This window comes from Hyla sarda, chromosome 10 (assembly GCF_029499605.1).
Source record: "Hyla sarda isolate aHylSar1 chromosome 10, aHylSar1.hap1, whole genome shotgun sequence".
Classification (NCBI taxonomy): Eukaryota; Metazoa; Chordata; class Amphibia; order Anura; family Hylidae; genus Hyla; species Hyla sarda.
The window spans coordinates 33,985,512-33,998,423 of NC_079198.1; the positions used below are offsets into that span (position 1 = coordinate 33,985,512).

General features: G+C 44.6%; 1 protein-coding gene across 9 annotated transcripts in view; it reads left to right on the forward strand.

The window, feature by feature from the left end:
- Window positions 1-12,912, forward strand: part of TREH (trehalase) — a 120,004-nt gene that overhangs the window by 75,145 nt on the left and 31,947 nt on the right. For all 9 annotated transcript variants that reach the window (XM_056544786.1, XM_056544791.1, XM_056544787.1 and 6 more), the window contains one exon: window positions 6,102-6,194. In XM_056544786.1, coding sequence (XP_056400761.1) covers window positions 6,102-6,194 — 93 coding nt within the window. The remainder of the gene's footprint in view (window positions 1-6,101; window positions 6,195-12,912) is intronic.

Consider the following 12,912-nt stretch of genomic DNA (forward strand, 5'->3'; position numbering starts at 1 on the left):
TAAGGTGGCTTTCGTGTTCTGCCTTCTGTCTGGAAAAGCCCTGTCATGGGCCGCACCGCTCTGGGACCGCAATGACCCCGTCACTGCCTCTGTACACTCCTTCTTCTCGGAAATTCGAAGTGTCTTTGAGGAACCTGCCCGAGCTTCTTCAGCCGAGATTGCCCTGCTGAACCTGGCCCAGGGTGTTTCTTCCGTTGGCGAGTACGCCATTCAGTTCCGTGCTCTTGCTTACGAGTTGTCCTGGAATAGTGAGGTTCTCTGCGCGACCTTTAAAAAAGGCCTATCCAGCAACATTAAAGATGTTCTGGCCGCACGAGAGACTCCTGCTGACCTACATGAACTCATTCATCTAGCCACTCGCATTGACATGCGTTCTTCCGGATGGCGTCTGGAGCTCCGCCTGGATATGGACTTTGTTCGCACGAGGCGTTTTTTCTCCCCGGCTCCTCTCTCCTCTGGTCCTCTGCAATCTGTTCCTGTGCTTCCCGCCGCGGAGGCTATGCAAGTTGACCAGTCTCGCCAGACCCCTCTACATCTATTGTTTTTTCAATAAAAGATTGGACTGTCTCGTACATTTCCACACAGAACCCCTCCTAATTTGCATTGGACCTAATCTCGGAAAAATTGAGTTTTTTTTCTTCAGGTTCTTTGGCCCCAAGAAGAGGGGGAGACCCAAGGGGGGGGGTACTGTTACGCCGAGCGCTCCGGGTCCCCGTTCCTCCCCGGAGCGCTCGCCTCATCTTCGTTGTTGCAGCGCCCCGGTCAGATCCACTGACCGGGTGCGCTGCGGTCCCGCCTTCAGCCGGGGTGCGATTCGCGATGCGGATAGCGCCCGCTCGCGATGCGCACCCCGGTCCCCGTACCTGACTCGCTCTCCCTCGGTCCTGTCCCGGCGCGCGCGGCCCCGCTCCCTAGGGCGCGCGCGCGCCGGGTCTCTGCGATTTAAAGGGCCAGTGCACCAATGATGGTGCCTGGCCCAATCTTCCCAATTAGCTTAATTAGTTTCCACCTGTGCACTCCCTACTTATACCTCACTTCCCCTGCACTCCCTTGCCGGATCTTGTTGCACTTGTGCCTAGTGAAAGCATTCCTTGTCTGTTCCTAGTCCGTGTTCCTGACCTCCTGCCGTTGCCCCTGACTACGATCCTTGCCGCCTGCCCCCGACCTTCTGCTACGTCCGACCTTGCTTCTGCCTACTCCATTGTACCGCGCCTATCTTCAGCATCTTCAGCAGCCAGAGAGGTGAGCCGTTGCTAGTGGATACGACCTGGTCACTACCGCCGCAGCAAGACCATCCCGCTTTGCGGCGGGCTCTGGTGAAAACCTGTAGTGGCTTAGAACCGGTCCACTAGCGCGGTCCACGCCATCCCTCTCTGGCACAAGGGATCCACTACCTGCCAGCCGGCATCGTGACAATGGGGTGACTTTAAAATTAGTAAAATCACAATTATGATGTAACTTAGCATGTCATGACACACTATGAAGGTCGTATCCTCTAGTGACATTGGATCGATGATTCTTGATCTTAGTTCTTCAACACATAGAGGTTAGGACCAACATAATGTAAAGGACAGGTACATTCCAACATATAAATAACGTAGGATGACCCACAGTTCATAAAGTGCTGAATATCAAAAATGTCACCAGATGTTAGAATTGAGAAGGATTTCCTGCCATGTTCAAATGTTTCACAGCAATTGCATCTTGTAATGTTACAGCTAAAGGCTCCACATATTTTAGTGAGGATAACTGGACCCTCGGAAAGAGATTTGAGCTGACTAGGGGCCACGATGCTCTTAATATTTTTAGCTCTCCGATAGATCACTTTTGGTTTGCTGGGTAAAACCTCCCCTAAATAGGGGTCATTACGTAATATAGGCCAATGACGAGTGAGTACATCTTGTATAACGTTGAATGAGGGATTATATGTCGTAGTAAAACACAAATTTAAATCATTAGAATCCTGTTTAACTTTAGTCCTAGGTAATGTACAATCGACCTGGGATATATTCTCAGCCCTTTCTTGTGCTGCTTTAATCAAATATGGAGGATAGCCTTTATCTTAAAAGCGCTTAGCCATCACCGTACTTTGTTTATTATAATCTTTGGTATGTGTGCAATTCCTCCTCCACCTTCAGAATTGTCCAAAGGGGATACTTCTCCTCCAAGTCTTATGATTTGCACTCTTAAAATTCAAAAGACTATTGCAGTCTAATGGTTTAAAATATATACAGGTAATATCATTATTCTTGGTCCCCAAAACTAAATTTAAATATTCAAGTTTGCTTTTAGCTACATTGCTAGTAAATGTAAGACCCCAATCATTGCAGTTGAGGTACTTGACAAAATCATTAAAATCACTCACTTCTCCATCCCATATAATAAGGAGATCGTCTATGTATCTATGGAAGAATTTGATACAGTAGGACCAAGGGCAATTGTTGTATATAAAATGGCTCTCAAAATCACCCATATAAAGATTTGCGAACATGGGCACAAAACGCTTGCCCATTGCGGTTCCGCGTTTTTGGACATAAAAGGCAGAGTCGAAACTAAATATATTGTGGGTTAATATAAACTCAATGCCCTTCAAGATAAAATGTTTATGGGCTTCAGGCATACTGCAGTCAGTCGCTAAAAAACTGTATACAGAGGAGATACCCTTAGTGTGGGGAATGTTGCTATACAAGGCTGATACATCTAAGGATTCTTTAGAAGGATTGTTTATTAAAAAAAAAAATTGGACTCCTTTTTAGACAATACAGTACACCTTCCATAAAGGCATCATCAATCAGTTTATAAAATTCCATGACATATTCTGGGTGAGATCACTAGCTGCTTTCTCATAATATTCTTGATTAGAAAGAATATGGTAAGCTTCTTTGATGTAATCCTCCCTATTTTGAATGACCACCCCTCCCCCCTTGTCTGCATTTTTAATAATCAATGGGTTGTCAGCTAAGGATCTAAGTGCAAGTCTCTCGGCTTTAGTTAAGTTATCTCCTTATTACAACTTGTATTGATACTTCTAAACTCAGTGACCACCATATTAAAGTCTCCACATATGGACCTCTCGAACTCAGTGGATAAAAACAAGAAAGGGCTTGAGATTAGTAGAATGGGGAGGCGGTTCAATAGGGATGGCAAACTGGGGCTCTGCTTCATAGTTGGGTGAACCATTGTTATCCTTAATCGCAAAAAAAGTTTCACTGTCAGTTTTTTAATGTATTAATTTAAATCAATAAATAAAGTGAATTTGTTAATTTTAGAACTGGGACAGAAAGACAATCCCTTATTAAGCACTGATTCCTCCACATCATTCAATGTATGACAAAAAAGTTTGAAAATCTTTATAGTTTATTTTTCTTTGGAGACAGGCCTATATCTTTTGAGGCGCCTCCTATTGCGCCCTCCTCATTTACTTTGTTGGGCTTTCTTCTTGGGGCTCTTTGTTTCACAGGAGCTGGATAGAAATATTCTATTATACAATTCCTCTGACTGATTCTCTCGTATGTAATACTGTGTTGGGAGTGAGTGGGTGGTGATTGGTGGTGGTCGGAGTCAGGTATATCGGAATATCTAAAAAAAAGAGACAGAGGAGAAATTAATTGGATAGTCCTCTGCCATGAAGTTGTTGAGGCATGTGAAAGATGAATTGGGAATGAATGTGGAGCTGTGGGGGTATTATAAACTGTAATGAACGAATCATCAAGATTCACAGAGGAATTACTATCGTTATGAACAGTGTTTTCATCTACTAAAAGAGTAAGAGATAAACAAGAAGGATTAGATTGTGAAGTGGTGAAAATGTATGTAGTACCACCATTCATGGACACAGACTGTGATGGAGATATGGAAGCGGTCAAAGATCTGGAAAGATCTTGTTGTGTCATGATAGGATTGGATGGAAGGTTCTTACTCGGATGATTAGTGTGATTGGAATTAATTTTGGTCTTATTATATTTTCTCTTATAAAAAGTATTTTTCAGATGTGAGGACGGTGTTTTTGTATGTGTATCTTGAGCTTTTTTTTTTAAATAATTATTGTTACCATATTAGTAGGAACATTTCTGTTATTATGTGATGGTGTTCCTTGATGTATATTAGGACCCATCATCTCATTACTGATTTTATTTTTACTTTTTGTGATCACACTACCTTCTGGGTTTAGGTTGGGCACCTTATCATTATCCGTGGCAACCTTATGGGGATATTTTCTTGATGACTCCGGCCTTCTAGAGTCATTCTCCTTATTACTTAACCAAAATGTAATATTACCCATAGCATAGTCGTCACGAACACGATTCAGTTTACTACATTTTTTTATCTAATATTTCTTTCTCATGTGCCATAGTCCTCATGGTTAGTAAGCGTTCACAATGTGCAAAATGTGAATACTTGACATGGGCCTCTAAAGATAATAGTATTTAAAGGGGTTCTCCGGTGCTTACACATCTTTTCCCCTATCCAAAGGATAGGGGATAAGATGCCGGATCGCGGGAGTCCCGCCAGGATCGCGGGAGTCCCGCCAGGATCATGCACGCGGCACTCTGTTTGTAATCAGTCCCCGGAGCGTGTTCGCTCTGGGACTTATTACAGGCGACCACCGGGCCGGTGGCATGTGACATCACGCCTTCGCCCCCGTGTGACATCACGCTCCGCCCCTCAATGTAAGCCTACGGGAAGGGGTGTGACAGCTATCACGCCCCCTCCCGTAGGCTTGCATTGAGGGGCGGAGGCGTGACATCACACGCCGCCGGCCCGGTGGTCGCCTGTAATCAGTCTGGATTGTAATCACTCAGGACTGATTACAAACGGGGTGCTGCGTGCATGATCCCGGGGGTCCCCAGCGGCGGGACTCCCGCGATCAGGCATCTTATCCCCTATCCTTTGGCTAAGGGAAAAGATGTGTAAGCATCGGAGAACCCCTTTAATCAATCTGGCCACTACAAAGCTCAGCAAGTTGTTTACGCTTATTGCACAAATCTGACCAATATTCCCTTGCACTCCTCTAGAAAGGCATTCCATTCACAAGTGAATGCCTGATCGTTGGTGAAGGAGGAGCCGCTTCTAATGCAGGGACCTCTAGGCACAATTTTTTCAGACGAAAAAATTTGAAGAAATTTGTAATCTAGGTAATGTTGCATTTCTACTTTCATCAATTTTTCCAACTCAAAGAATGTTTTTGCAAGTTCATCTCTAGATATACTATACTCATGAGTTATGAGTTTGGAAAAAAGTCCTGTATCACATACAGTTTTACGAGTATACTGACATACCAACTCGTCGCGTTTGCGCAGTCTATGCCGATGTTGTTCCGTATTGAAGTTTTATCAATCACTCAAGAGCTGAGTCTTTTATCTATCACATCTTGGTTATGATCTGATATATCTGATGTTATTACCCCATATGGCGCTCCACCCCTCTTTTTCTTTTTCTATAATGTTAATGGGGATATCCTGACTGCCCCCATGTAGCAGATTTCAGGAGAAAGATGGATTGAGCACCAAATACTTTTTCATTGGAGATAAGCCAATCCCTGTGAAGCCAGTCAACATTTATTCCCTTCTTCCCATTCATAAAATTGAGGGAATTGGGTGGCATAGCTTTGACTGAATGTACATTTGACTGACAGCTATCTAGAGTGTATGAAGAGCTTTAGTGCTTTGTTTCACTGAAGAGAAATTAAAACAAGGTGCCATGAAAGATCATTGGGCATGCATTGATCGCTGTGGTCCTCCAGAGTGCATAGCATGAAACAACCTATGCTCCAGTTGAAGCAAGTTCTGAGCATAGCCTGCTAAAATAAAAATAAATGTTTTTAAGATGTGCCATGTGTAATGTAGGACTGGATGATGATATCAATCATAATTATAAACTCAGTTTGCATGTAAATGGTATTACATCGATTACATAGCTGTTAGATATAATAGAGAATAAATCTTGTACAAGGGTAGCTTGGCCTATAAGTACCAATATTTGACCACCATTAAAACTACTATAACATGGTCAAATCTGTATACAATGTATCGTTATGTGTCACCTTTTACAAGCCATGGTTTGAAGCAAAACCTCTTGATATTTTTTTAATTTGTTTGCAGGGATTCCTACTGGGTGATCAATGGACTTCTTTTGTCAGAAATGTACGACACAGCCAAAGGAATGATAGAAAACTTCCTGTATATGGTGGACAGGTAATGGACAGAGATCAAAAATACTGTACATCCAATTTAGCAGACTACATCAAGTTGTGCTAATTTAATATAGTTTTTAAGGTGCTAGAGTTTTATTTATTCTGATACACAGCCCCAAAAATCCTGGCTATGCATAAGATTAAAAGATGTAGAGAAGGTCCTGGAGGCACCTGAGGAAATGTTTTTTTTTTTTTTGGGGCTGACACTAAATATTGAAATTTTTGGCCCAATCCTCCACCACTGCTGGTAGCTATTGGTCCCTGATGCTTTTAATTTCTTCCTGATTCTGATGACATGCCGATCACTCAATCACTTGCTGCAGTGGTGACTTGCAGTGGACAGGTTTGGCACGTCATTGGTAGCTGGAAAGAGTGGAGAACACTGCGGCCCAGATGCTGCCAGAACAGGAGCAAAAATAAAGATATATTAATAATGGGTCACAACAGAAATGTGGGCCAATTTCTTTATTTAAAAAATGTAGACATAGTATAGTAAAGCAATAGTAGAGGTATTTAAGGCTTGAAGAAGTGCATAGTCACTAAATGGCAGTCCACTCAAACTCCCCTGCTATTGCTTGCAGGGACGTGCACAGACATTTTGGAGGGCAGGGGCTCAAATAAAAAAAAAAAGGCACTATAAAAAATAGCATATTTTTTATAATATACATTTTTTTTGTAAAAAGCGATCAAAACAAAAATGATACTGATAAAAACTTCAGATCACGGCGCAAAAAATGAGCCCTCATACCGCGCTATATGCCGAAAAATAAAAAACTTTTAGGGGTCAGAAGATGACAATTTTAACCCCTTAAGGACTCAGGGTTTTTCCGTTTTCGCACTTTCGTTTTTTTCCTCCTTACCTTTTAAAAATCATAACCCTCTCAATTTTCCACCTAAAAATCCATATTATGGCTTATTTTTTGCGTCACCAATTCTACTTTCCAGTGACATTAGTCATTTTACCCAAAAATTCACGGCGAAATGGAAAAAAAAATAATTGTGCGACAAAATCGAAGAAAAAACGCCATTTTGTAACTTTTGGGGGCTTCTGTTTCTACGCAGTGAATATTTTGGTATAAATGACACCTTATCATTATTCTGTAGGTCCATAAGGTTAAAATGATACCCTACTTATATAGGTTTGATTTTGTCGCACTTCTGGAAAAAATCATAACTACATGCAGGAAAATTTATACGTTTAAAAATGTCATCTTCTGACCCCTATAACTTTATTTTTCCATATACAGGGCGGTATGAGGGCTCATTTTTTGCGCTGTGATCTGAAGTTTTTAACGGTACGATTTTTGATCACTTTTTATTCATTTTTTAATGGTATAAAAAGTGACCAAAATACGCTTTTTTGGACTTTGGAATTTTTTTGCGCGTACGCCATTGACCGTGCGGTTTAATTAATGATATATTTTTATAGTTCGGACATTTACGCACGCGGCGATACCACATATGTTTATTTATTTTTTATTTACACTGTTTTATTTTTTTATGGGAAAAGGGGGGGTGATTCAAACTTTTATTAGGGAAGGGGTTGAATGACCTTTACTAACACTTTTTTTTAAAAAATTTTTTTGCAGTGTTATAGGTCCCATAGGGACCTATAACACTGCACAAACTGATCTCCTATGCTGATCACTGGCGTGTATTAACACGCCTGTGATCAGTGTTATCGGCGCTTGACTGCTCCCGCCTGGATCTCAGGCACGGAGCAGTCATTAGTCGATCGGACACCGAGGAGGCAGGTAAGGGCCCTCCCGGTGTCCTGTAAGCTGTTCGGGACGCCGCGATTTCACCGCGGCGGTCCTGAACAGCCCGACTGACTAGCCGGGATACTTTCACTTTCGCAGCGGCGGTCAGCTTTGACCACCGCTTCTAAAGGGTTAATACCGCACATTGCTGCGATCGTCGATGTGTGGTATTAGCCGCGGGTCCCGGCCGTTGAGCGCCGGGACCGATGCGAAGTTATGTGGGGTCGCAGCGCGACCCTGCTTCATATCGCGGGAGCCGGCGCAGGACGTAAATATACGTCCTGCGTCGTTAAGGGGTTAAACACGAATTTTGGTGCATGTAGATATAATTTTTTTTAAGTAGAAAAATAAAATAAAACCTATATAAATTGGATATCCTTGTAACCGTATGGACCTACAGAATAAAAATAAAGTGTAATTTTTACCGAAAAGTGCACTGCGTAGAATCAGAAGCCCCCAAAAGTTACAAAATTGCTGTTTTGTTTTTACTTTTGCCCCACAAATATTTTTCTGGTTTTGCCATAGAGTTTGTGGTGAAATGATTGAAGTCATTACAAAGTATGATTTCTGATGCAAAAAACAAGCCCTTATATGGGTATATAGGTGGAAAATGGAAAACGTTATGATTTTTAGAATGTGAGGAGGAAAACACGAATGTGAAAAAATTACTTCTGTAGTTCTATTCTTCTTTTATTTTGTTCTGGGAATGTTTGATGCAGAGTTTCCCAACCAGGGTGTCTTCAGCTGTTGCAAAACTCGTCTGGGCATGCTGGGAGTTGTAATTTTGCAACAGCTGGAGACACCCTGGTTGGCAAACACTGGTTTGGTTATAGGCCATTATATGCTTGATCTCCTCAAAATCATACCCCCCCCCCGCCTCCACCCAAACATAGCTCAACTACAACCACCAGTATGTAAAGGAACATAGCACGACTACAACCACCAGTAGTATGTCCCTGGTGTTGGATGATAGGAGTCCCACATCCCTTAATATAAATATGTGTGTGTGTGTGCGCGTTTCCCAACCAGAGTGCTTTCAGCAGTTGCAACAGCTGGAGGCACTCTGGTTGTGAGACATTGATAAATACACACACATGCATAAATCAGTGTTTCACTACCAGGGTGACTCTAGCTGTTGCAAAACTACAACTCCCAGCATGGCCAGACAGCCAATACAGCTGTCCGCACCCTGGTTGGGAAACACTGATTACAGACAAATATAAAAACTTATATACACAAACATTAGTGTACTTCAGGGGCGCCATGCGATTTGTGACCACCACTGCGATAAGTGCTGCATCAATCCTGGGCCTTGTTGGCCTAGTGAGATACAACACTGCATATAACATACATAAAATACTATACATATACACACTTACATACACATACACCATACATGTGTATATACATGCAGTACATACACACTATACATATACACACTTACATACTCACACATATACCATACATGTGTATATACATGCAGTACATACACACTATACATATACACACTTACATACTCACACATATACCATACATGTGTATATACATGCAGTAAATACACACTATACACAAAGGCTTCACAGACATTTTCACACAATACATCTGCACACTATATATGAATACACTCACTTTTATAGGAAGCTGGCTGGGTGCAGGGAATACTTCAGTAACTGGATGTTCGGCAGGACTCTGTGCTTCCTGGTCCCTGCAGACTCAGCCGACAGGAAGTTACACTGTGCGAGATCGTTCAGCAACAGAACAGGAGGGGGGGCGGCTTGTTAAAGGAGCCGAGCATCTCCCTGCCAGTGCCAGCGCTATACAAGTGACCCCTGCAGAGAGGTAGCACCTCTATAGAGTGAGCAGACTCACTTTGTCTACCAGTTTTGCAAAAATAAAAAAAGGCCATTAAAGAAGCAAGGGCGAAAAAGGGCAGGGACTGAAGCCCCCTTTGAACCCTATGTGTGCACGTCCCTGAATGCTTGTATGCCTGCACCTTAACCCCTTAAGGACTTAAGCCCATTTTGGCCTTAAGGACTCAGACAATTAAATTTTTACGTTTTCATTTTTTCCTCCTCGCCTTCTAAAAATCATAACTCTTTTATATTTTCATCCACAGACTAGTATGAGGGCTTGTTTTTTGCGCGACCAGTTTTCCTTTGTAATAACATCACTCATTATATCATAAAATGTATGGCGCAACCAAAAAACACTATTTTTGTGGGGAAATTAAAACGAAAAACGCAATTTTGCTAATTTTGGAAGGTTTTGTTTTCACGCCGTACAATTTATGGTAAAAATGACGTGTGTTCTTTATTCTGAGGGTCAATACGATTAAAATGATACCCATTATTATATACTTTTATATTATTGTTGCGCTTAAAAAAATTCACAAACTTTTTAACCAAATTAGTACTGTTACGCCGAGCGCTCCGGGTCCCCGCTCCTCCCCGGAGCGCTCGCTACACTTCCCTCACTGCAGCGCCCCGGTCGGTTCCACGGACCCGGGGCGCTGCGTTACCACCTCCGGCCGGGATGCGATTCGCGATGCGGGTAGCGCCCGCTCGCGATGCGCACCCCGGCTCCCGTACCTTACTCGCTCCCCGTCAGTTCTGTCCCGGCGCGCGCGGCCCCGCTCCCTAGGGCGCGCGCGCGCCGGGTCTTTGCGATTTAAAGGGCCACTGCACCGCTGATTGGTGCAGTGGTTCCAATTAGTGTTTACACCTGTGCACTTCCCTATATCACCTCACTTCCCCTTCACTCCCTCGCCGGATCTTGTTGCCCTAGTGCCAGTGAAAGCGTTCCTTGTGTGTTCCTTGCCTGTGATTCCAGACCTTCTGCCGTTGCCCCTGACTACGATCCTTGCTGCCTGCCCCGACCTTCTGCTACGTCCGACCTTGCTTCTGTCTACTCCCTTGTACCGCGCCTATCTTCAGCAGCCAGAGAGGTTGAGCCGTTGCTAGGGGATACGACCTGGTCACTACCGCCGCAGCAAGACCATCCCGCTTTGCGGCGGGCTCTGGTGAAAACCAGTAGTGACTTAGAACCGATCCTCTAGCACGGTCCACGCCAATCCCTCTCTGGCACAGAGGATCCACTACCTGCCAGCCGGCATCGTGACAGTAGATCCGGCCATGGATCCCGCTGAAGTTCCTCTGCCAGTTGTCGCTGACCTCACCACGGTGGTCGCCCAGCAGTCACAACAGATTGCGCAACAAGGCCAACAGCTGTCTCAACTGACTGTTATGCTACAACAGTTACTACCACAGCTCCAGCAATCATCTCCTCCGCCAGCTCCTGTACCTCCTCCGCAGCGAGTGGCCGCTTCTGGAATACGACTATCCTTGCCGGATAAATTTGATGGGGACTCTAAGTTTTGCCGTGGCTTTCTTTCCCAATGTTCATTACACTTGGAGATGATGTCGGACCAGTTCCCCACTGAAAGGTCTAAGGTGGCTTTCGTAGTCAGCCTGCTGTCTGGAAAAGCCCTGGCTTGGGCCACACCGCTCTGGGACCGCAATGACCCCGTCACTGCCTCTGTACACTCCTTCTTCTCGGAAATTCGAAGTGTCTTTGAGGAACCTGCCCGAGCCTCTTCTGCTGAGACTGTCCTGTTGAACCTGGTCCAGGGTAATTCTTCCGTTGGCGAGTATGCCGTACAGTTCCGTACCCTTGCTTCAGAATTATCCTGGAATAATGAGGCACTCTGCGCGACCTTTAAAAAAGGCCTATCCAGCAACATTAAAGATGTTCTGGCCGCACGAGAAATCCCTGCTAACCTACATGAACTCATCCATCTTGCCACTCGCATTGACATGCGTTTTTCCGAACGGCGTCAGGAGCTCCGCCAGGATATGGACTCTGTTCGCACGAGGCGTTTCTTCTCCCCGGCTCCTCTCTCCTCTGGTCCCCTGCAATCTGTTCCTGTGCCTCCCGCCGTGGAGGCTATGCAGGTCGACCGGTCTCGCCTGACACCCCAAGAGAGGACACGACGCCGCATGGAGAATCTCTGCCTGTACTGTGCTAGTACCGAACACTTCCTGAAGGATTGTCCTATCCGTCCTCCCCGCCTGGAAAGACGTCCGCTGACTCCGCACAAAGGTGAGACAGTCCTTGATGTCTACTCTGCTTCTCCACGTCTTACTGTGCCTGTGCGGATGTCTGCCTCTGCCTTCTCCTTCTCTGCTGTGGCCTTCTTGGACTCTGGATCTGCAGGAAATTTCATCTTAGCCTCTCTCGTCAACAGGTTCAACATCCCGGTGACCAGTCTCGCCAGACCCCTCTACATCAATTGTGTAAACAATGAAAGATTGGACTGTACTATACGTTTCCGCACGGAGCCCCTTCTAATGTGCATCGGATCTCATCACGAGAGGATTGAACTGTTGGTCCTCCCCAATTGCACTTCTGAAATCCTTCTTGGACTTCCCTGGCTTCAACTCCATTCCCCAATCCTGGATTGGTCCACTGGGGAGATCAAGAGTTGGGGGCCCTCTTGTTCCAAGGACTGCTTAAAACCGGTTCCCAGTAAACCTTGCCGTGTCCCTGTGCTTCCTCATGTAACCGGTCTCCCTAAGGCCTATATGGACTTTGCGGACGTTTTTTGCAAAAAACAAGCTGAGACTCTACCTCCTCACAGGCCTTATGATTGTCCCATTGACCTCCTCCCGGGCACTACTCCACCCCGGGGCAGAATCTATCCTCTGTCCGTCCCAGAGACTCTTGCCATGTCTGAATACGTCCAAGAAAATTTAAAAAAGGGCTTTATCCGTAAATCCTCCTCTCCTGCCGGAGCCGGATTTTTCTTTGTGTCCAAAAAAGATGGCTCTCTACGTCCTTGCATTGACTACCGCGGTCTTAATAAAATCACGGTTAAGAACCGCTACCCCCTACCCCTCATCTCTGAACTCTTTGATCGTCTCCAAGGTGCCCATATTTTTACCAAACTGGACTTAAGAGGTG